The 27,121-nt window shown below is 33.0% G+C and overlaps 1 protein-coding gene across 2 annotated transcripts; it reads left to right on the forward strand.

The window, feature by feature from the left end:
• Positions 1-20,132: 20,132 nt before the first annotated feature.
• On the forward strand, positions 20,133-26,741 carry LOC133831423 (polygalacturonase-like). 2 transcript variants are annotated; one of them, XM_062261703.1, is made up of 10 exons: positions 20,133-20,769; positions 20,963-21,097; positions 21,199-21,366; positions 21,498-21,518; positions 21,908-22,115; positions 22,254-22,335; positions 22,440-22,548; positions 22,634-22,747; positions 22,856-23,090; positions 26,437-26,741. In XM_062261703.1, the coding sequence occupies exons 1-9, from the start codon at positions 20,431-20,433 to the stop codon at positions 23,084-23,086; spliced, it is 1,407 nt and encodes a 468-aa protein (XP_062117687.1). In that variant the 5' UTR covers positions 20,133-20,430; the 3' UTR covers positions 23,087-23,090; positions 26,437-26,741. The 2 variants fall into 2 exon arrangements, with proteins under 2 accessions (XP_062117687.1, XP_062117686.1); XM_062261702.1 differs by lacking the exon at positions 26,437-26,741 and having other exon boundaries at positions 20,134-20,769; positions 22,856-23,277.
• Positions 26,742-27,121: the final 380 nt, after the last annotated feature.

Here is a 27,121-nt window from a genome sequence, read left to right on the forward strand (position 1 = left end):
ATTTATTTTATTTGGTCATGTTTGACATATTTGTCTGTTATTTATTTTATTTTAAGTACTTTAGTTTGGTATGTTAATTTTATGGACTTATGTTTAAGTATTTCTATTTAGAACTTATTATGTATTTTTTTTTTTTGTTAATAAAGAAATGGACATTTCTCATCCCTTACTTGATTCCAAGAATGATGGTGAAGATATATGTTTAGCTGACAGCACAACAATTCAAACAATACTTAGATGCGATAAATATTTTTCAAAGTTAACAAGAATGGAGGCAAATGTTAATACAATATCAGGCAGTGCAAATTTGATTGAAGGTTCTGGAATAGTCATTATATTAATGCTAGAGGAACAAAAATTACCATAGATGATGCTTTATTATTTTCCAAATCAAAAAGAAATTGATTGAGTTTTAAAGATATACATCGTAATGGATTTCAAATCGAGACAATAGATGAAAATAATATTGAGTATCTATGTATTACATCTATTGCTTCAGGAAAAAAATGTAAGTTAGAAAAACTGTCTGCTTTGTTCTCAGGTTTGTACGTTACACGAATAAGTGCAATAGAGGCACATGTTATAGAGAACCAGAAGTTCACAGATCTAAAAGAATCTTTCCTTGCTTGGCATGACCGATTAGGTCATCCCAGTTCAATCATGATGCTTAGAATTATAGAGAACTCACATGGTCATCCATTGAAGAACCAGAAGATTATCTTATCAAATGAGTTCTCATGTGTTGCTTGTTCTCAAAGAAAATTAATTATTAAGCCATCACCAGTAAAAATTGGGATTGGATCTCCTGGATTTCTTTAACGAATTCAGAGTGACATATGTGGGCCTATTAGCCCACCATGTGGACCATTTAGATATTTTATGGTATTATTAGATTCATCAACCAGATGGTCACATGTTTATTTATTATCTACTCGTAATGTGGCATTTGCAAGATTTCTTGCCCAAATAATTCGATTACGAGCACAATTTCAAAACTATGCAATAAAAACTATTCGTATAGATAATGCTAGTGAATTTACTACACAAACTTTGATGATTATTGTCAACAGGGATACAAGTTGAACATCTTGTTGTTCATGTACCTACACAAAATGCTTAGCATAATCATTTATTAAACTCCTCTAGTTAATTGCTAGACCATTACTTATGAGAAAAAAACTCACCATTTCAGCTTGAGGACATGCCATTTTACATGCAGCGGTACTTGTGCGCATTAGGCCAACATCATATCATAAGTTCTCCCCATTACAATTGGCTTATGGTCAGGAGCTGAATATTTCGCATTTAATAATTTTTGGGTGTGCGGTGTATGTTCCAATTGCTCCACCATAACGAACTAAGATGGGTCCTCAAAGGAGTCTGGGAGTATATATTGGGTACAAATCTCCTTATATCATTAAATATCTTGAACCCATGACCGGAGATATATTTACAACACGTTTTGCTGACTGTCATTTTGATGAGACAGTTTTCCCAGCTTTAGGGGGATGAGAAAATAAACAGCTGGAAAAATAAATTACATGGAATGCATAATTATTATCTCAATTTGATCCTCGTACGAGTCAATATGAACTTGAAGTTCAAAGAATAATTAATTTGCAAAATATTGCAAATCAATTACCAGATGCATTCACTGACCCAAAGAAAATTACAAAATCACATGTTCCAGCTGAAAATGCTCTAATTCGAATTGAAGTCTCGGAAGGACGATATGCTAATGAGTCTAAAGCACGCTTGAAGCATGGTAGACCAGTCGGTTCCAAAGATAAGAATCCTCAATAAAGAAAAGGAACAAATAATCAGTATGGTCCTAGTGAAGAGGCTGATAATTTTGAGGGAAATATTGACATAAACAATCACAAATCTCTTGAAGAGATTCAGGTACATGCAAATATTAAAAATAATGAGATCTCAATTAATTATGTCAATACAGGAAAAGAATGGGACTGACTTGAAGTAGTTTTCAACAATATTTTTGCTTATAATGTAGCGCTAGAAATTGTAAATGAAAATGAGGATCTTGAACCTAAATCTGTTAAAGAGTGTCAAAATAGAAAAGATTGGCCAAATTGGAAAGAATCAATTTAATCAGAATTGAATTCACTTGCTAAACGCAAAGTATTTGTACCTGTAGTCCAAACACCTAAAAGTGTAAAACCTATTGGATACAAATGAGTGTTTCTGCGAAAAAGAAATGAGAAAAATGAAGTTGTAAGATACAAAGCATAACTTATAGCAGAAGTTTTTTCTCAAAGACTAGGTATTAATTATGAAGAGACATATTCTCCTGTGGTGGATGCAATTACATTGAGATATTTGATTAGCCTGACTGTTCATGAAAATCTTGATATGCATTTAATGGATGTACTCACAGCCTATTTGTATGGATCAATAGACATTGATATTTACATGAGAGTCCCTGAAGGATTCAAGATGCCTGATGCATATAATTCAAGTCATCGTGAAATGTACTCAATTAAACTACAAAGATCATTGTATGGACTAAAAAAATCTGGGTACATGTGGTACAATCGACTTAGTGAATATTGGTTAAAAGAAGCTTATCAAAATGATCTCATTTTCCCTTGTGTTTTCATAAAAAGATTAGGTTCTGAGTTTGCTATCATAGTTGTATATGTTGATGACTTAAATATTATTGGAACTCTTGAAAATCTTTCAGAAGCTGTAGAATATCTAAAGATAGAGTTTGAGATGAAAGATCTTGGAAAAACAAAATTTTGTCTTGGTTTACCAATAGAGCATTTAAAGGGTGGAATTTTTATTTATCAATCAACATATGTCGGAAATTTTTTGAAACAATTTTATATGGACAAACCACACCCATTGAGTAGTCCAATGGTTGTTAAATCACTTGATGTGAAAAATGATCCCTATCGACCCAGAGAAGAACATGAAGAGCTCCTTGGTCCTGAAGTGCCATATCTTAGTGCAATAGGAGCCTTAATGTATCTTGCTAACTACACAAGACCTGATATACCATTTTCTGTAAATTTGTTAGCAAGATATAGCTCTGCACCAACGTATAGACATTGGAAAGGGATTAAGCATATACTACGCTATCTTCAGGGTACTATTGATAAATGGTTATTCTATTCAAATAAATGTGGGTCACAACTAGTTGGTTATGCAGATGCGGGATATTTATCTGATCCACATAAATCTAGATCTCAAACAGGTTATTTGTTCACATGTGGTGACACTGCAATATCTTGGCGTTCAACAAAGCAAACTCTAGCAGCTACTTCTTCAAATCATGCTGAAATACTTGCAATTCATGAGGCAAATCGAGAATGTGTATGGTTGAGATCAATAACACAACATATCTGGGGAACATGTGGGTTAACACCCAATAAATAAGTACCAACAGTTTTCTACGAAGATAATGCTGCATGTATTGCTCAACTAAAAGAAGGGTACATTAAAGGAGATAGAACCAAACACATTTCACCGAAATTCTTTTTCACACATGACCTTCAAAAGAGTGACGATATTGATGTTCATCAAATTCGATCAAGTGACAATCTTCCAGACTTATTTACAAAGTCATTACCAACATCAACGTTTGAGAAGATGGTACATAAGATCAGAATGTGTCGATTAATGGATCTTCAAGAGCGTCGAAATGAGGGGGAGTAAATACACACTACACTCTTTTTTCCTTGGCCGAGTTTTTGTTCCATTAGGTTTTTTTTTTTTTTTTGCAAGGTTTTTAATAAGGCAGTTTTCATGGACATCCAAGGGGAGTGTTATAAATATTATATATATGGATGTCCAGAATAATAAAGAATCACTAGGTTACCCAAAGTAAAATATCAGCATTAATTCTTGATTGTATTCAGAGTAGTTACCTGATTTTCTTAGGACATATTTATCTGTATAAATATGAGTCTTTTCCCTATTGAAATGTGACACAAGATTTCACTCTTATTTTCCATTACTGTTTATTTATCTCTTTCTCTACTTTTATATTTTAGTTTATTCTCAATAGTTTCATAATATAGTTTTAATATTCTTATTTTTTATGTAGTTTTAATATTTTTTTATTGTAATTTTAAGCTCTCGAGCTATTTTTCCAATCAAACAGTATCCTCATGCCCTAATAATATTATTAAGAATTTGTTTAAGACCTCGCCGAGTAGTTAATGATTATTTTATGTTTCCTTTCCTTTGATTTTATTATTAAATTAGACTGGTTTAATCTAATTGAATGAACCCAGGGGAAACTCTTCATTCCTAACCTTACAGAAAACTAAAGATTATATTAAGGAGTCGTTTGGTATGAGGAGTTTGCAATTTTCATATTACTGGGAAAGTTGAAGAGGGTAATCTGATAGTCTGGAAACTTACATCATTGTGTTTGGTTGTGCACTGTAATCTTATCTATGATTCCTAGGAATATCACTTTCTGTGTTTGGTTGTGCATAGGAATCTGTTAAGTTTTTATATTTTCATAAAATTAATATAATAATATATTTCATCAAAATAATTTATAAACAATTTTACGCATGAAATATTTTTTAACAGAATTAAAAAAATACATCTATTGAATACTAGAATCAAGTATAATTTTTAAAATTACAAAAATACCATTATTTTATTTTTAATAATGTTGACTGCGTTTTTAGCCAACGACGTGAGAACGTCAATAACGACAAGCCTTCAAGAGAAATAAAAACGACACAGACAGTACAATCAAGAAAATAAAGAACACACGAGATTTTTATAGTGGTTCAGCCCCGATTGTCGGTAATAGCCTAATCCACTTAGAGTTGTGATTTATAAATCTATACTCAAGATCAGATGGACTGTGCCAACTGAGTTTCTTCAGTACAGATTGTGAAAATACAAGATTTCTCTCTAATTTCAGCACTTTCTCTCTCTAGAATAGACAGACCCAATTTTATCTCTCTAGAAAGAAGAAGCCAAAAGAAGCCTCTCTCATCCCATAAGCTCTCTATTTATAGGCCTGGGATCCTCAACTGATATCCCCTTATCTTAGGGATATTTTGTTATATTTATTACATTTATATTACAAATAAACATTCAAAATTTGAAATGTAACAAACTCCCCATTTGTGGGAAGAATGAGAGATTCCCGCGCATGTTGTTGAAGTTGTGTCTGACTTAGTCTCCTCTAGCTAGTTGGTCCACCTCCTACTCACTACCCATGCAAGTGCTGGTTAAACATGCATGGTGGTAGGATATGCATGGTGGTAGGACATGCTTTGGGTGGGTTGAACGTGCATGGTTCTCCTCGAACATGTACTCTCCTCTAGCATGCCATGTTCCTCCTTGAACCAATCTCCTTGGCTTCTCCTCGGACCAAGGTGGTCCGAGGCAACTTCCTTGGCACCTCACCTTGAACGACATTGAGGGAACCTCACCTTGGACAACATTGAGGGAACCCCACCTTGGACAACATTGAGACAACCTCCTTTAGCATCTCCCAAACATGTCCGATCGAACATTGTATAGACTTTCCTTATGAAAGTCTAAGTCTCCATTCTCTTGCATGAGACTCCTCCTCCTTAGCTATTTACCTTGGGCACGTTCGAGCCAACACTTAGAAAACCTTGGGAGGCTTACCTCCTACACACCCTTGGGGTCTCCTAGGACCACACCCTCCTTGGGGTCTCCTAGGAACACCCTCTTAGCCCTCCTAGGAGGCACTCTCCTAGATGCATTCTCCTTAGCCTCCTAGGATGCATTCTCCAATTTTTGGGTATAACAAATAACATTTCATTTGTTATTTTAAACTTAAGTAATGATATAAAGGCTTTGCAAATTAATTTCTTTAAATAAACAAATATTATTTATCATTTTATAGTTTGATATATGTTGTTTTTTTTCTTCATATTTTCATAAAATTAATATAATAATATATTTCATCAAAATAATTTATAAACAATTTTACTCATGAAATATTTTTTAACAGAATTAAAAAAATACATCTATTGAATACTAGAATCAAGTATAATTTTTAACATTACAAAAATACTCTTATTTTATTTTTAATAATATTTCATTTGTTATTTTAAACTAAAGTAATGATATAAAGACTTTACAAATCATTTTCTTTAAATAAACAAATATTATTTATCATTTTATAGTTTGATATATGTATATTTGTTTTTATATTATAAGCTTCAAAAATAAAATAAGCCATTAACTAAAAAATTATTGGTTTAAGATTTTTTTTTAAAATAATAATAATAATTTTGAAGTGTTTCACATTCCTGTGTATCTGAAAACCACTTGTCAGGTTTCACTTTAACCTAGAATCAAAAAAAGCTAAAACCCCTGGTGTACAGATTCCCATGTTAGAAAAACTCAAACCCAGTACCAAACATAAGAAAGTGTTCAAATTCTCATTCCCGTGTCCGGATTCCTGTATACCAAACGGCCTTAATAAATTAGTGTTAAGGGCAATAAAGATCAAGAGCAAAAAAACATATTCTTCAAATCCCCAAATGTGTTGACGTGGCAATCAATTCAATAGCCATCATAATCCTAATAATACAAGAAAGACACCTGAGTTAACGACAGATTAGCTAGCAAAGTCTTTCTTGGATCCCTCTACAGCTTACAGACATATTTGTTAAGAGAATCTTAATCAAAGCCCTCAGTACAATTATCAATTATAAATTAAGGTAGCACAACAGTCAAAACTTGCATCAAAGACCACTAAAATCATGCAACATGCAACATGCAACATGCAACATGCAACATGCAACGCAGACGAATTTCACGAGAAGACCTCAGAGAAGTAGAGATATTGATATTAGAGTAACAATGTCTTGTCCAATGAAAAGACATTTACGAAATAATAATTGGGAATTTACTTATTTGATACCCTATATTTTTACAAAATATCATTTTGGTACCTCTGTTTTCAATAATGCTCATATAGTACTCTGTATTTTAAAATTATACATATTTGATACTCTAGACTCAGATTTGATAGATAAAATTTTGTCAATATGATCAAACTGTCATCAATTATATGTAATTAAGTAATTAAATTTAAATTTAGAACTTATATAATTGACAGCAGTTTGATTAAATTGGTAAAATTTTATTAATTAAATTTGAGTTTATGGTACCAAATATGTACGATTTTAAAATAGAAAGTACAATATAAGCATTATTGAAAATGAAAGGTACCAAAATAATAATTTGGAAAAACCCAGAATAACAAATAGTTACCTACCCATAATCATTTAACCTCACAAACACATAAATTTTTTTTTTTTTTAATGAAGAGACAGTTTAATTTAATAACGGGGAATGATAATATTTAAAGTCATCAAGTTGATGATTATCAGATAGAGAAATTGTTTTTGTTATTAGCTCAATAAATTTAATACCTAATAAATTCATAATTCAAGAAACTTTTTTCAGTAACTTTAAAAAATTGAGTTTCTATAAGTTTATAGATGATACATAATTCGTATCATTCATATGTTGACACGTGATAGTTGTAGCCTTTGAATTTGTACATTTATATATTCTTATTGGTGCATAATGTGATGACCAACTTGATTACGCAAAAATTCTTAAGTACTATACTTAGAAAAATATAGGAAGACTGACTTGGTAACTACCCATAGATTTTATTACGTTATATAATCAAGTATTTTGGTAAAACGCAACAATTAAGCCTTAGTTATATCAAAAGAAACGAATTATTGATTACTTGTTTGAGGTCGACATTTTGACATGTAGGAGTCATTTTTTGTTGTATGTAAAGAAGTGACCTTTTTTTATATCTTTATAATAAATCTCTTGTTAACTTTTGAATAATTTACTATATAAAAAATAGAGTTCATATAGCTTATTTCTCACGCCTGCAAAGATGTGTGTATGTACTTGACTCTTGATTTTTGTTTCCTAAATTACTTACAATTGACTAAAAGTGTGAGGTCTACTATAATTACAATGTACATCATCTTATAAAGTCTACTATAATTACAATGTACACCATCTCATAAAAAAAATTATAATTATAATTTATCAAAGCATTTCTCATGTATAAAATAATTAGAATTTATTTTAATTGAGAAATGATATGTTTTTATCGTTGTTGAGTCCAAAAAATTAACTTAATGACTTCTTGATCCAAATTATAGAAATACTTGATTAATTATTTAATATGTTTTGATTAAATAAAGAAGATAGAATCTTCTGAAGGATGCAAACAAAAACTCAGCTGCTTAACTTAATACGGATTCATTCTTTAATTAATTCTACAAAGTAGCAATGTGTAAAACAAATCAAAACTCCACTTTCTAAGTTATGATTCTACTATTTATAACCAAAATTTAAATAAGAAGGGCTACTTGAATTATACTATTACATTTAAAGTAAGAAGGACTACATTAACATGAAATTTTCTTAATATATATAAACTCTTGAAATTTTCTTGCTGAAGTGAGTATTTTTAACTTAGTTTGGTCTTGAAATTATTATGAGTATAGAGACACGTGCTTTACATGGTGCTAACAGATATAAAACCAGCAATACACAATAATGATATAGATAATTGTGTACAAAGGAAAAAAAATCAGATAATAACTAATATATATTAATCGGCAATAATTTATAGAATACAGGAAAGAAACACATAAAAAGTCTATAAACAACAAAAAAGTAATTAGAAAAAAAAATGTAGGCCAAGGATCATACTCCATCAATAATATCTTTTCGTTTGTATCTTTTAATTAGTTCTTAGTAGTGTTTAATCTGAAATTTATACAAGAATCTTGTAATGATATATAAATACTGGGAGTTTCTTAGGTACGGACATTGTTTTTATTACAACTATTGTTGGTACTTGGAAACATTATAACCCAATTTTTTATATGACTATGTACATGATAGTTATAATAGTAATCCTACTAATTTTTAAAAATTTTAAATAATTTACAATGTCAAAATCAAAGTTCAAAATAGTCTCTTTTCCACACGTATAAAAAAAATTAGGCACCCGAGAAACTGACTGTTTGAACTCTTATTTCGACACCATAAATTATTCATAATTTTTCAAAAATTGGAGGAATGACTGTTATAACTATAATGTACGTCACCATGCAAAAACAATTGGGTTTTAATTTTTCAAAATGCCAAAAATAGAAACGCTCCTACGATAGGAGCAAAAGTGATGTCCCTGTTAAAATTACAATACTATGAGCATATCAACAAAACCTCATTAACACATTCAATGTTCATCTTATCATCCAAGGTCAAAACATTTATTTAGAGCATTAATTACACAATGAAGAACATACCTCCAAAGTTGTGCATTCCATCCCCTTGAGCCATCATGACCACTCCAAATATGTAGAATACACAAGAACAAGCCACAAAGAGAACAAAATGCAATAGAAAAATTTATGGAGAGCAACCCTTACCAAAATATCACCACACTCGCAATTGCAGCTACATGCCCCATATGTCTTATGTCGTCTTACCCTAAGGGGTATTAATGGGCTAATTGGGCTCATTATGATAGTGGTGGTGGACTATAATTTAATGGGCCAACACATAGTCATTAGAATGTCATCATGTGTCTCTAATGCAATTAGTAAGTGTGAACCATCCTATTATGGTTATTGGTAATTGATAGACATTTTAGTTAATGGTTGTGATTATAGAATAATGTTTGTGATTATATTAGTCCATATAATAATTCTAACATTCTCCCACTTGGACAATATATTCAAACAACCACAATATTGTCTAACACGCATATGGCAGTCAAATAAATCATACATAATATTATACTGATAGGATACACATATTACATATGACTTGGCCTTGTAGATATTTAAATAAATAACAACCATTTACTATCAAACCGAACATGCATGAGGTGCAACAAATTGAGACTATGTGCATTCGTCTCCTTTTGTATTTGTCACTTCGATAAACAATGATATATGATATATATATAATAACAACAATGAGAAGTGACTTCAAATATCATGATGCATGTTTAGAACAAAACACAAGCTATAAGCAATCCATACAAAATACTAGCATGTTCAATACATAAATAACAAAACTACCACTGATCTCAACAAGCTAGGCTCCTGACAATCTCATTCGGCCAACGTGCTCTAAAAACACACATATAGGTAAGCCTTTCGTTAGTGGGTCTGCTAACATGCTAGTGGTAGGCGTATACTCAATAGAAATGAAGGACCCAACGACTTTCTCTTTAAAAAAATAGTACTTTATATCAATATGCTTTGAGCGAGAAGTACTCCTAGTGTTAGAGAAAGCTACTGCTGCAGAGTTGTCACAATACAATTTCATCGGCCTCGAAATAGAGTCTACAACACTCAATCTAAAATGAAATTCTGCAGCCATATTGCTTGACAAGTAGCTTCATAACACGCCATATACTCTGCCTCCATCGTAGAGGAAGTTGTGAGTGTCTGCTTGACACTTTTCCTTGAAACAGTTCTTCCAGTCATCATATAGATGTAGCATGAAGTGGACTTTTTATCATTCACACATCCTGCATAATCGGCATTACTGAACCCAACTATATCCAGAGTGTCAGCTCGCCGGTAAGTCAACATATGATTCTTAGTACCCTGAAGATACCTCATGACTTTCTTAGCCACTATCTACCCAACACACCGACAACAAAAACAATATTGGGGTGTTTGCATACTTGAGCATACATCAAGCCACCAACCAGTGATGCATAAGGGACGACTTTCATTTCATCTCTCTATTTATCATTTTGTGGACATTGAGCCTTTGAGAACTTGTCACCCTTCACTATTGGTGCCTTCTTAGGAGAACAAGCATGCATATTGAATCTTTTCAAGATCCGATCAATGTAAGTCTTCTGAGACAAATGAAGAATACCATTAGCCCTATCTCAAAGGATTTGAATCCATAGCACATAGGAGGCATCACCAAGATCCTTCATATCAAAGTGGCTAAACAAAAGTTGTTTTGTCTCAGAAAATAGGTTAGAATTATTAGAAGCAAGCAGGATGTTGTCAACATACAATATTAGAAAAATAAAGCTGCTCCCACTAACCTTCATGTATATACATTGATCTACTATATTCTCCTTGAAGCCATTTGCGGTGACAATCATATCAAACTTGAGATACTACTGCCTTGATGCTTGTTTAAGCCCATAGATAGACTTCTTGAGCTTGCAAACCATGTGTTCTTTGCCAAGCATCTCAAAACCAATAGGTCGAGTCATGTAAACATCTTCAGACAGATCTCCATTCAAGAAGGCGGTCCTCGCATCCATTTGATTGAGTTCTAGATCAAAATGAGCCATTATAGCCAAAATGATTCACAACGAATCTTTGGTAGAAATAGGTGACATGTTTCTTTGAAATCAATACATTCTCTTTGGCTATAGCCTTTAGCCACAAGCCTAGCCTTACACCTTTCCACTTGCCCATTCGAGTCACGTTTGATCTTATATACTCATTTGCATCCAATGGGTCTGCAACCTTTGGGTAGTTCAACCAACTCCCAAACTTCATTTTGTGACATAGAACTCAATTCTTCTTTCATTGCAACCATCCACAACACAAATTTAGGACTACACATGGCTTCTTGATGAGTGATTGGCTCAGAAGTGTCTCCCACATTAAACTCATGTTCCTGCAAATAGATAAGGTAGTCATCAGGAATAGCAGGCCTGTGAGCCCTCTGTTATATTCTCACCATAACTTCATCATCCCCAACATCAAGATTTTCACATTGTTCTTGATTTTGAGTTTCTACTGAAATCTGTTCAATCATAGGGTCATCAATGGGAGCAGAAGCGACAAGTACAGGGATAAAAATGTGTTCTTCCCTGAAAACGATTTCTCTTGACCCTTTACTTAAACCAAATTCATCTTCAAAATATAAAACTCTATCTGATTCTATAACTCTGGTGGTGTGGGATGGGCAATAAAATCTAGAACCCCTTGATCCAATGGCGCAGCCTACAAAATAGCCACTAATGGTCTTCAGATCAAGTTTCTTAAGTTGTGGATTGTAGAGTCTCACTTCTGCTTTGCACCCCCAAACATGAAAATGACGCAAGCTTGGTTTATTACTTGACCATAGCGCATAAGGCGTATTTGGGGCAGACTTGCTGGGTACTTGATCCAAGATATAAGTTGCAGTCTTTAATGCTTCACCCCATAAAAACTCTGGCAAACTAGAATGAATCAACATACATCGCACCATGTCAAGAAGGGTGCGATTTCTCCTTTCAGCGATTCCATTCTGTTGGGGTGTTCCTGGCATTGTATATCTTACATCAATGCCACATTCCTATAAGTACCCAGAAAAAGGCCCGGGGTTCCTTCCATTTTCATCATAACGCCCATAATACTCTCCACCTCTATCAGAATTACCTGCCTTGATCTTCTTCCCTTTTTGAAGCTCAACATTCGTCTTAATAATCTTAAACGAATTCCAAAGATTCAGATTTTTCATGAATGAGCTCTACATGGCCATACCAGGAAAAAATCATCAATAAAGGTGATGAAGTATCTATAACCACCCATGGCAGGTGGAATAAATGGTCCACATATATATCAGTATGAATTAACTCCAACAAGCCTGTGCACCTGCCTGTTTTACTCCATCTAACCTTGGCAGTTAACTTTCCTTTAATACAATCAACACGAATAGTGAAATCTGAAAAATCCAGATCTTGAAGTATCCCATCTTTGACCAACCTTTTTATTTTGTCTCTAGAGATATGGCCTAAACGTTTGTGCCACAACATAGAAGATTTTAAATCTAATCTCGCACGTTTAGGACCAACAACAATATTAAGAAAAGAAGTAGAAGAAACAGAAGCAAGATCATGCAAATCAAGTTTATATAAATTTCCACACAAAGTTTCATTTCCAACCAAAAGAGAGTCACGATACAAAGTAAGTTTTCCAGTTCCAAAATGAAGACTATAACCTAGTCTATCCAAAATAGATACATAAATCAAATTCCTCCTAATAGATGGTATGTAAGCAACATTTTGTAACTCCAAAAAATTTCATGTATTCAACTGTAATCTAATTGTCCCAAAAAATTCAACTTGGACTTTTGTATCGTCTCCCATGTACACATGCTGCTCCAGACTACTCAGTCTTCTTCGACTTGTTACTGCCTGCTAGGAATTCGTAACTTGAATTGTGTCTCCAGTATCTAACCACTAAGAATTTGAGGGCACGTCAATAATATTGGATTCTAAACAAACCATCATGAGACATTTACCTTTCTTCTTTATGTGAGCTTTGAGCTTTCAACAATCAGATTTCTTATGCCCAAAGTTTTGGCAAAAGTTGCACTTCCCTTTGAAAAACTCATTCTTATGACAATTAGAGGATGAGCCTAACTGTCCATTCCCTTTAGAACTAAATGCTTTCTTCTTAGGAGGCTTTTGGTCACTAGAGTTATTGGGAGTGAACTTTATTTTGTGAGGATTGTTAGGATTTGTCACCATAGAGATGCTTCTTGCCCTACCTTTTCTCATGTCCTCTTCCTTGGCAAGAATAGCAGACATCTCCCCAATAGTCCATTGCTTTTTCTGAGCATTGTAGCTTGATCTGATCGCATCAAACTGAGATGGAATGGTCTCCATCACCAACCATACTATGTAATCCTCACTAAGGTCCATACCCATGGCCTTAAGTTTGTGATAATAGCCCATGAGCTTGTCAATGTGAGCCCTGATGTCACTTGAACCGTCATAAATGGTGTGATGGAGCATGTTCAAGTGTTCATTCTTCCCATTCTTTGAGAATTTCTTGTACTTTTCCTTAATGGCAGCAAGAAAATCTTTTGCATTTTCAGACTTAGAATACTATCACGAATGGATTCATCCATGTGATATCTCATGAGCATCAAGAAACAACGATTAAAGTGTTCCTAGTCCTCATAGAATTTCTTATCCTTCTCAGTAGCATCATTAGCAGGCTTAGATGGTGCATCAATTCTCAAGGCCAAGTCCACTTTCATGAAAGTCAAGTTCATCATGATAGACTCAACCCACTGCTTGTGGTTGGTCGCATTCAGTGTCAAGACAGCGGAGGCTTTAGGATAGCTTAGAGCTGAATGAGAAACAAGAGCAATAACTATTAAATGCATGTTATAACAAAATCATGTCATTTATGCTCTTTTCTCATAAACAAATGATCGTAAAATAACAAATGATCATTATATATGCTAGAGTTCTTAAATAGACAAAAGATAGAACTCATTCACAGGTAAGAACAATCTATTAAACATTATGACCAGATACGTGAATTTACTATCTAGATGATAGACAAATTGTGGTTCATAAAATTCAATATTTTCTTCACCATGTTAAGCATCCTTATCAAGCAATTATTATCGATAGAATAATTAATTACTCATGTGGATCTTAATATAGTTTTGGAGGAAAAAACATAAAATTCAAATAAATAAAAATATTTAAATGTTCCTCATCACCGAATAGTTTAGCATGCTTAATCTTACGACGGGCAAGAAAATAAGCATTCACAATTGTTAACAAACAATCATGTTAATGCCACAAAAAGATTAAATACAAATACAATTATGAAATAAAATTCATGAATTAATATTGTGCATAAACATATGAAAATAATAGGATATTAAAAATGGAGTGAAATGGTGAAAATTTGGCCCAAAATGGACCTCCCACGCGCCCAAGAAATATATTGTTTTCTTTTTAAAATTAGACCGTACGACATGTCGTTTTTGGCATTTGCTAAAAACGACAGCCACCCTATACCATTGAAAATGACATGTCATTTTGTCTGATAGAGACAAAAATGACACGTTGTTTTGTGTCATTCCTGAGCTTCAAATGGGTGTGCGAGTCGCGTTCGACCCAATTTACACTATAGGTCCGACTTGCCTGGAACCAACGTCTCCGACCACCTTTCAAGTCGTCGTTGACTAGGTTTTCATCCATTCTCCATGGCCATTTGATCCATGACCTCCATTTCACCAATTTTACCCAAAAAAAACTCGATGATACTATGAAACTCAAAAATGGGTTTCCACCATTGTTATGCACCAATAAAAGCTTGGTATTTCAGCAACCAAACACAAAAGAAAAATCCAAAACCAAGTTGAAACCCATTAAACATTATCAAACCCAATTTCTAGCATCATCACAACATTATTTCGATATTTTTATGCAAAAATTATATTTGAAAGAAAAATGGATTTTTGTCAAAATTAAGCCCAAAAATCAATAATCTGGCTTTGATTCCAATTGTTAAAATTACAATACTATGAGCATATCAACAAAACCTTATTAATACATTCAATGCTCATCTTATCATCCAAGATCAAAATATTTATTTAGAGAATTAATTACATAATGAAGAACATACCTCCAAAGTTGTGCATTACATCCCCTTGAGCCATCATGACCACTCCAAATTTGTAGAATACACAAGAACAACCCACAAAGAGAACAAAATGCAATAGAGAAATTTATGGAGAGCAACCCTTACCAAAAATACCACCACACTCACAATTGCAACTACATGCCCCATATGTCTTATGCCTTCTTACCCTAAGGGGTATTAGTGGGCTAATTGGGCTCATTATGGTAGTGGTGGTGGATTATAGTTTAACGGGCTAGCACGTAGTCATTAGGATGTTTGTGATTATATTAGTCTATATAATAATTCTAACAGCCCCTAACTAAGAAAATTCTTATAAATACTATATATAAATTCCTTATTGGTAGCCAGGCAGTAAATCAATACAATACCAGAAGAAAAAAAATCCACCAACTACTTTATCTATCTTTTATGTATGATATAGTAGTAAAGAAGATACACATTATATATAACATTTGTTATAATATGTATATAAAGTATGTAGATAACGGAAATTTTTAGTTTTAATAATTTTTTTTTTTAACTTTTACAGAATATTATTCTAACTATTTAGTGGAATATACATTTAAAATTAATTAAAAATAGATGTTTATTAATAATATTTAATATAATTAAGACTACTTATTTAATTGGTTATAAAAAAGACTATATATTTAATAAATATATTAATATAAATTCAAATGTTATAAAAAAACATTATTATTTTTTTTTTGGTAAATCAGATCCGTGTATTGCCCAACAATCAAACAAATTACAACCTATACAGAACCAACAAACAGGCCTGAAAAGATCTATTACAAGTTTTCAAACCAGTCTCTATCTATCAAATTTACTTTTTTTGGCATTACACCTTGTATTCTATTTTTCACATCACTTTGAATTCTTTTTGTGAGAACTAACACCGTACTAACCCTCTGATTCCATATTGCAACATTCCGGCAATGCCAGATCTGGTATACTGTAGCTGCAAGAGCTGCTGCCAGAACCTGCTTCCTAAAAGGAGAGAGCTTTGCCCTAGCAATCCATCGTAACAATTTTGGAATTGTTGTTGTAGACACCTTCCAGTCTAGCCATTCTTTTATTCTAAGGAAGCTGAGATTACTTAAATGACAGTCAAAGAATAAATGATCTCTTGTTTCCTTACTCATTCCACACATTACACATTGGTCATCGTGGGCTATCTTGAACCTGTGAAGCCTCTCTTTCACCTGTAATCGATCAAGGACCGAAAGCCATAGAATAAATCTATGCTTCGGAATGGAAAGTCTATTCCACACCTCCATTCTCCAATGGACTTTCGAATGAGATGAGCAAAGGAGAGTGTACCCTTCTTTAATTTTGTAATTACCCAAAGAGATCAATTGGAGCAAGTTGAGTTGCTTGTATGCTTCTTTTACCCGAACAATCTGACGCCAGTACCAGCTACTGGAACTTGGGGCCGTATAGGCCCACCAATCCCCATCACTTAAGTAGACCGCATGTACCCATTGTACCCAAAGTGTATCTTGTTTCGAAGCCACTGCCCAAACGTACTTGCCAATAGCTGCCTCATTCCACTTGGTAATCCGCCTGAATCCCAAGCCCCCTTCACTCTTAGGACGACACATATCGTCCAAAGCTACTTGACCCGTACTGGTTGAGTCAACCATCCCCTTCCATAAGTAGTTCCTACATATTATTATAATAATATATAATACAATATTAAATATTTAATAATTATATTAATATAAATTTAAATATTTTAAAATATTATTATGATCATAATGTATAATTCTATTTTTTTACTAATTATATAAATAAAAATAATTAATAAATTCTATAAATAATATATATATATATAATTATGATTATCATATCTTACATCTCCAACAGAGGAATATTGTCATACCGACTGAGCATATATATACTACAAATTTGTGTGAATATATATATATATATATATATATATATTAGCTTGTTCAATAAGCAATATTCACGTCGTGTAAGAGAGTGAGAAGTACCAATAATTATTATCTCATGATGATATATTCTGAATTATAGAAAGGAATAATTTCATCAAAACATACAGTACACTGTACATAAATAATAATCTTCAAATTAAATATTCAATTTTCACAAAAATTAATATATTTATCTACAGTACTCCTCTACTTTGCTAACTATACTATATAGCCTAAACCAAATATTTAATAACAAATCAATTAATTAACACATTAATTGACTAATTTTTTTCCTCTAGCTATACATCTATTGTTAAGTTCGTGGTACCTAAACTAACGTACCTATATATGTAGACTATAGGATATAGCATCCGTCTTACACGCCTTCAAAAGTCTAATTTTAATATCATACACCATCAACTCCAACCATATGTTATATACACTTATTTGTATAGTAAAAGTAATAAGTAGTTATATTATTAAGTAGCTTTTTATGGTAAAAATTATATTTTATACTTATTTAGTGTGGGTATTAGTCACACTGTTAAATTTAATGAACTATTTACAAACTTTCAACATATTAAATTGATGTAAAATAAAATGTGATTTTTGACTCTTAAAAAATTATTTAGTGATGATATTTAAGTGTAACATTTCAAATGACTTATTAGTTTTTACCGCAAAATATTTCTTATAATGGTAAGTAACAATTTGGTACCCTGTGTTTTTTAAGTATCATTTTGGTATTTTCTGTTTTCGATAATGCTCATATGGTACCCTGTATTTTAAAATCGTACATATTTGGTACCCTAAACTCAAATTTAATTAATAAAATTTTACAAATTTAATCAAACTGTTGTCAATTATATAAATTCTAAATTTAAATTTAATTACTTAATTACATATAACTGATGACAGTTTGATTATATTGACAAAATTTTATCTAACAAATCTGAATGTAGGGTATCAAATATGTATAATTTTAAAATATAGAGTACCATATGAACATTATTGAAAACAGATGGTACCAAAATGATACTTTGCAAAAACATAGGGTACCAAATGAGTAAATTTCCTTCTTATAATAACCATATATATGTATCAACATCCTACATAATTCTATTACGTTATAATATTGACTCAAAATTTAGGTTTTAGTGTTGATATTTTTTTCCTTTTAATTAGGGCATAATAGTATCTAGTAGTAGTTGTCTTTCAATGCCCGAAAAGGCAAACCCTAATAAATTGATGATATATCCCACATGCACACGTTAATTAATAAAGCAAAGTTAATTAAAATTGTACAAAATGTCTCTATAACTATAACTTCCTTAATAAAATAACACATAACATTATTAACATACATAATAAATCATATTAACATGCATCCAAATACACAGTATCTAATTCTACATGATGTCATATTACCATGACTATTTCATGCATTTGTCTAGTCTCCATACTGATCATCGTTAATATTACTTCTCATCTTATTCTATTTTTATATATATTAATCTTATTTGTTTAAGGATATATATTGTTTCGAAGGGTTATCTCTCTACAGTTTATTATACCATATATGGAAAGTGATGATGATCATCAAATCTTTTAAGATTACTATATATATTATTTTGTTCAAACTTTTGAGCTCATCGTTTTAAAAGACTTTCCAATTTTACGCAACATGATCATTCTTGTTTCAAATTTGAGTACCTGAAATCATATAAATATATTTATTTATTATGAGTTGCGAAATTCAGTTTGATACACTAATTTGCTTAATACACTAATTATTATGCATGGGCTGCGAAATTCAGTTTATATTTATTATGAGTTGAAATAAACATTGAAGGTACATCAAAAGTACTGCTAGAATAGATCAATATTATGTGTTTTAAAACAATAATTAGTGTATTAAGCAAATTAGAAAAAGACAAAAAAAAAAGACAAATCAGACTAGATTTGAAAATAAAAATTTGTTGGTTAAAATGAAATTAGAAAAATATCAAGCTATAATTAATAGAAAATCATTCCAACAAGGAAATTTAAGTCAATCTCTGTATATTATCCAATGTTTAAAAAAAATACAAAGTCAAAATTTACAAAAGAGCCGAAACATAAAGAAAATATCCAAATTAAAATGCCTATAACTTTGTTGAAACAAAGTCAGTGTATTATTACTACAATAGAAAAAGCTTTGTTAAATTAAGCTCCTAAAGAGCAAGATCAAAAGAATATAATACTTTACCAGAACAATTATTTAAAGCGAAAAATAAATAATTTTTAAATATTTATATATATATGCATATTATTTATCTAGAAGGCATAATGTATATGCATGTTTTTTCTAATACATAACTTTACTCGTAAGATAATTATTTATTTAAATATATTATATATCTGTATATACAACTTTCTTAAATGACAGGCAAGAGAGTAATAAGTCATTTATGTTATGATGATATGCCTTTTTTTTGGCTCTGTTCTTACTTTGTCATGGCTTCAAGGATTCCCAAAAACAAGGCCACTAAACATTATTGTTACTTTGCTCATCATCCAATAATTGTAATAACTTAGCAAATTAAATTATCTCTAAAAAAATATTCATTATTATGAAAATATATATATTTATGTGAATGTTGTAGAGGGAAAGATACATACATATATAGCACTAGTGATCATATTTAATCCTCACCATATATTAATTAATATTATATGTAAGTAAGTGCATGTAGATTTGCGTACAAGTACAAGGATGTATGGTATGGGCAAAAAGTCATAATTTACCAAAAAGAAAGCGTCTGAATCTCTCTGTATCTGAAAACCATACCTGAAGAGTTCATCAAATTAGAAAAGGGTCTCAAATGGCCAACTCCCCACCGCCTTTAACTTCCCTTTCTCTCCCTATAAATACATTAAAAATCCAATCTTTTGGGACATAACATATTAACAAACTCAACCATATATTATTCCCTACATTTTATTACCAGCCAATCTTTAATAACATATATATAGTCTATACTCTTATTGAAGAGAACACAAACATGGCTTTTCAAAGGCATAGTTTGCTCTCATTCCTGGTTGTGTTACTAATATTTCCCAGCTCCTTATTTGTGTCTGGTCAAATGAGCAGTTCAGAAGAAGTGGTCAAACTTCATGATGATGATCTTGTTGAGGAAAAATCTGGGAATGATTTCCTTCAGCAAGCATATCCATCATACTTTGACATGTTTGATGATGGTTCAAAGTTCAAGGGGCTTAATATCAAGGAGAGTGATGATATCTTAAGTCTGGAGAAAGTTGGTGAAACTGATTCAAATGAAGTTAAGACGATCAATGTTAATGATTTTGGAGCTAAAGGAGATGGAAATGATGACACAGAGGTAACAAGTCTTTGTCCATTATAGCTGGTTTAGAGGTTTTATTAAGTATTCTTGTTGATTGCCCATCAAAGTTTTTTGCTTCCTTAAGCTACATTTGAGTACTCTATTTTAATATCTTTATATGTATATGCATGTATGCATGTATGTATGCACATGAGTCATCTTCTAAGTTTGGTTTGAACTGTTCTTTCAGGCATTTGAGAAGGCTTGGGATGCAGCTTGTTCATCTAAAGGAGGTGCTATCATGGTTGTGCCTGAGAGCAGTACCTATCTTTTAAAGCCAGTTAGATTTTCAGGTCCTTGCAAGCCTAAAAACATTATAGTCCAGGTGAGTTAGGAAAAAAAAGTAGTAATATTAGACACTTGAAGCAATTAATATATTTCAGATGTGTATTAACTAACTCACTACTTAATGAATGAAAATTTCAGATTTTGGGAACCATAGAAGCTTCTGATGATCTATCAGACTACAAGAAAGATGGAAGACACTGGCTTATCTTTGACAAAGTTCAAGGTTTAGTAGTTTCAGGTGGTGGAACCATCAATGGAAATGGGAAGATATGGTGGCAAAACTCATGCAAAATCGATAAAGATAAGGTGTGTTATCCCATATATAATATCATCTTTTTTCATTTTCTCTGTTTTAAATTTGATATTAGATTTTAACTGTTGATACTTGCTTTAATCAAGTGCTATTTTTCTTTTCTTTTTTTTTTTTTTTATTGCAGCCTTGCAAGGATGCACCAACGGTACGTTTATCTCATATTAGACAGCATACACCATTTTAGTTAGTACAATTATTCTTCTAATTCGTTACTAGAAGTGTATATTACTCAAGAAATTAATATGGGTGGTTTTTGTTTTGAATAATAGTATTGAAAGTAGTTGTTGCTTGTTCTCAACCTAAAACTTTATTGGTGTGTTCTTCCTTTTGGCAAATTAGTCATGATGGCATTTCAAGCACACACTCTATTTTAGGCCAAGTTAGTATAATATGCCATCATTATGTACAATCTTTGGAAGTTTTCTAGTATATATTCTTGCTGACCAAATTTAGTATTATCTCTTTTAAGGTCTTAATTTAACAACTCTTATGAGCTGTTATTGAATTATTTTCCTGTAAATCTTATTTTGGCAGGCACTCACCTTCTACAACAGCAAGAATTTGGTAGTGAAAGACCTGAAAATCCAAGATTCACAACAAATTCATTTGTCTTTTGAAAAATGTGTCAATGTTCAAGCTTCCAATCTCAGAGTAACTGCACCAGAGAAAAGCCCAAATACTGATGGAATTCATGTTACAAGATCCCAAAACATTCAGATTTCAAACTCTGTCATAGAAACTGGTATGGCTTGCTCCCTGTGCCAGATGCTCCTTTCTTTGGAACTACTCCTTTGTCTTATGCTTAGAATTAAACTAAAGAAACTAAAAAATAGTAACTTAAAAGTTTAAATTATCATAATGAGATTATATGGTGATGAAGGTGATGACTGCATTTCGATTGTAACTGGATCCCAAAATGTGCAAGCCACAGACATAACCTGTGGACCAGGCCATGGAATCAGGTTCAAAATTTGAACCATGACTTGTATTGAAATCTCCTTGAGCTTACTTTCTTTTGATATTATCAGTTTTAACACTGTTTCTTGAATTTCCATTGTGTGCTCAGTATTGGAAGTTTGGGAGCAAAATCTTCAGAAGCTCATGTCTCAGAAATTACAGTCAACAGAGCTAAGCTCAGTGGTACTACAAATGGGGTCAGGATCAAGACATGGCAGGTATAAACAAATCCCATCTCATAAATTTTTAAAAATTTAGTCTGAATCCATTAATTAATCTTTTTTTGTTTTTTCTGACACTCAGGGAGGGTCAGGAACTGCTACCAACATAACATTTGAGAATATTGAGATGGAAAATGTGGTTAACCCCATTATAATAGACCAAAACTACTGTGACCATAAATCATGCAAGCAACAGGTAAAAGTAAAAAACTCAGTAAAACAACAAGTTTTGTTTCATAAGCAAAACTTCTACCCTTCATTTCCTTAATTGAGACTTATCTATAATCTGACTTGATTGAATCAGAAAAATGCTGTTCAAGTGAAAAATGTGATCTACAAGAGCATTAGCGGGACAAGCGCGTCAGAAGTGGCTATAAAATTTGATTGCAGTGAGGCCTTCCCATGTCAAGGGATTGTGCTTGAAGACATTGATCTGAAACTGGAAGGTAAAGAAGGAGAAAAAGAACAGGTCAAAGCTATCTGCAGCAATGTGAAAGTGTCCAATATTGGAACAGTTTCTCCACAGTGTTATTGAAAGGAAAGGATGTTAAGACACCTCTGTAACAGTCTTGTAATTGTATTAGTTCCAGTTGTTAGTTCTGTTATTTGTCTTAGGCTTTCTGTTAGAAGATTAGTTCTTTCAGTTGTATTCAGTTACTTACTTGTATATATACTCAGTTGTACTCATTTTTGGGAATTAATCAATAACAATCAACTTCTTCCAAATCGTTCTGTTTACAAGTTTCAATATGGTACCAGAGCCATAAAGCTTCTAAGCCGATCCTTCGTCTCACTTCGTCTTCTTGTCACCATGGCTGCTCAAGCTTTTGTTTCTGTTTCTACAAATCCATCTTTGTTTCAGCTTTGGCATGGTCGTTTAGGCCATCCATCTTCCAAAATTGTAAAGTCTATACTACAAAAATGTAATATTCATTCGATCAATAAAAATGTTTTTGAGTTTTGTCATGCTTGCTGTCTTGGAAAGTCTCATAAACTACCTTTTTCTAGCTCTGAAACTGTCCATACTAAGCCATTGCAGCTCATACATACGGACCTATGGGGTCCCTCACCAAATCCATCATCTTGTGGCTACACCTACTACATTAGCTTTGTTGATGCATTTAGTAGATATACTTGGCTGTACCTCTTAAGATCCAAATCTGAAGCATTTCAAACCTTTTTAGTCTTCAAAACCCAAGTAGAAAAACAATTTGACACACAAATTAAGGCCATTCAATCTGATGGTGGTGGTGAATTTCAGGCATTTGATCAATTTTTACAAGCCCATGGCATTTTACACAAACTGTCCTGCCCTCACACACATGAACAAAATGGAACTGTAGAAAGAAAACATAGACATTTGGTTGAATGTGGCCTGTCCCTTCTTGCCCATGCTTCCATGCCTCTAAAATTTTGGGATGAAGCCTTTAGAACTGCAGCTTATCTTATTAATCGATTACCTACACCTACTCTTAACTCTATCTCACCATTTGAGCTTCTTTTTCACAGGGCACCCAACTATAACAATTTAAAAGTGTTTGGCTGTGCTTGCTATCCAAACTTGCGCCCTTACAACAAAAATAAACTTCAGTTCAGGTCCACTAGGTGCACATTTCTGGGTTACAGCCTTGTTCACAAAGGCTACAAATGTCTAAGTCCAGAAGGTCGAATATACTTGTCTAGGGATGTTAGGTTTAATGAACATTCCATTCCCTTTTCATCAAATGCCACTCAAAAAGCTTCAGCCCGAGTCCTCTCTTCAACCCCTGTTATTCTTCCTTCTGCTTCCCCACCAATTCTTCAAACTCCTACAACAACTGAGTCCTCTTCATCTCACAACTTGTATTCTCAGCCATCATCCTCTTCTAATGTCCCTTCTCACTCAATTTCAGAAACCACACTTAATCAACATGCTGCAATATCCACTTCTGATCCATCATCTCCAAGTGTTGATTCTAACCCTTTGGCTGCTCAGTCTGTTGTTGATGTTGCAGGTACCAATATAGCTTCAGCACCAGCCTCCGATTCTTCTATTGCTCCAGCTGCCATTGTTCCATCAACAACAAACACTCATGCTATGCAAACACGAGCCAAAAGTGGGATTCATAAACCAAAGGTGTTCCTCTCTACATTGGTTCCCACCTCATCCAAAGAAGCTCTAAAAGATGCCAACTGGACAGCAGCTATGAATGCAGAATTTCAAGCTCTCACCACCAACAAAACTTGGTCTCTTATCACTCTTCCAGAAGGTAGACAACCAGTAGGATGCAAGTGGATTTTTAAAGTTAAAGAGAATCCAGATGGCACTCTAAACAAGTATAAGGCACGGCTGGTAGCAAAAGGGTATCACCAACAACCCGGATTTGATTTTTCAGAAACTTTTAGTCCCGTTGTAAAGCCCATAACCATTCGAGTTGTTCTTTCAATGGCACTGTCAAAGGGATGGAATATACATCAGCTGGACGTTAACAACGCATTTCTCAATGGGGATCTCATGGAAGATGTCTTTATGCAACAACCACCTGGTTTTGAAGATGCCAACTACCCTAATGCAGTTTGTAAACTTCACAAAGCCATTTATGGTCTAAAGCAGGCACCTAGGGCTTGGTTTGACAAATTAGCTTCCGCTCTACTCTCTCTTGGCTTTATTGCCTCCAAAGCTGACCATTCCATGTTCACTCGAGCTGCAAACAATCATCTGACCATTGTATTAGTGTATGTTGACGATATACTTATAACAGGCAGCTCTACGTTGTACACTACCTCACTTATTTCAGCTCTCAACAAGAACTTCTCACTGAAAGATTTGGGTGAGTTTAATTTTTTTCTTGGCATTGAAGTCAATCACACAGCTACTGGGATGCATCTTTCTCAAGCCAAGTACCTCAAAGACTTACTTGCACGAACAAAGTTTCAGTTTGCAAAGCCACACTCTACTCCAATGAATGCAGGCCTTAGATTATCTGCTTACAACAGTGATCCGGTTGAAAACCCTCAATTCTATCGCTCCATAGTTGGGGCCCTGCAATACCTCACTGTCACACGCCCAGAGATTTCATACAGTGTAAATAAGGTCTGCCAATTCATGCAAAATCCCTTACAAAGTCATTGGACAGCAGTGAAACGAATCCTAAGGTATCTCTCTGGCACTATTGACTATGGTCTGCACTTACAAAAGTCTACCACACTTGATCTTGTTGGATTTTGTGATGCGGATTGGGCTGCGGATCCTGATGATAGAAGGTCCACAAGTGGCTTTTGTATCTTTCTTGGTCCTAATTTGATTGCCTGGAAGTCAAAGAAACAGCAGACTGTTTCGAGGTCCTCTACAGAAGCAGAATTTCGAAGTCTTGCAACTATAACAGCTGAACTCACTTGGGTTCAATCACTACTCAGTGAACTCAAAATTGGCTTGTCTCGTCCTCCTGTGGTCTGGTGTGATAACCTCAGCACAGTTTTGCTTACTGCTAATCCGGTTCTTCATGCTAGGACTAAGCATATTGAGCTTGACTTATACTTTGTTCAAGAGAAAGTTGCAAGCAAAATGCTGGAAGTCCGACATGTACCAGCATTTGATCAAATTGCAGATTGCTTTACCAAGGCCATTTCGAGCTCAAGGTTTCCTCTTCTTCGTGGCAAACTCACTGTTGAGTCTCTCTCAACCATGAGTTTGAGGGGGGCTGTTAAGACACCTCTGTAACAGTCTTGTAATTGTATTAGTTCCAGTTGTTAGTTCTGTTATTTGTCTTAGGCTTTCTGTTAGAAGATTAGTTCTTTCAGTTGTATTCAGTTACTTACTTGTATATATACTCAGTTGTACTCATTTTTGGGAATTAATCAATAACAATCAACTTCTTCCAAATCGTTCTGTTTACAAGTTTCAATAAAGGATTCATAATACTTTGCTTTGCCAATACTTAACACAATTCAAATAGTGATTTGTATGTTCTCCATTCATTCATGGTTATGCAGCTTCAGTTTGGTTTTGGCTGCTGAGACTGCATGGACCATTTCTCCTATGTATTTATAGCTAGGCTGACTTTGGTGAATTCTATACAAAAATAAGAACAATCATGTTTACATGGCTTTGTTTACCAAAAAATAACATTGGTGGTAGCAGAATATTGAACATGTATTATTTGATTGTATCATAAAGTATAAATAAATAAAAAGTTTACATTCAAATACAAGTCATAACTTTCTTTGTGAAGTTTTGTATAGCAGATATTTCATATGGGGTTTCTTTTTCATTTTAATAATAATATTATCAAATTTAGTCTAGCTTGCTGTTACAGAAGTACTACTTGATAATTTTTATTATATTTTTTTGTCTGTTGTAGCTGTTTTTAAATTCTGTCTTTTCAATCCATTATGTCTTTTTATGTGGACATCCAAACTGAAATTGTCCATATTTATTAAAATATGCACATATAAAATTCAGGTTGAAACTCAGTATACTACTTGATAACTCATCACTCACATGGATGTCTAGCCTATAATCACAAAACTGATATAATATATGTGTGTGTGTGTATATATTATAAAATTTTGAAACCAAAAAAAGGAATAA

The sequence above is a fragment of the Humulus lupulus genome, chromosome 4 (genome assembly GCF_963169125.1).
Source record: "Humulus lupulus chromosome 4, drHumLupu1.1, whole genome shotgun sequence".
Lineage (NCBI taxonomy): Eukaryota > Viridiplantae > Streptophyta > Magnoliopsida > Rosales > Cannabaceae > Humulus > Humulus lupulus.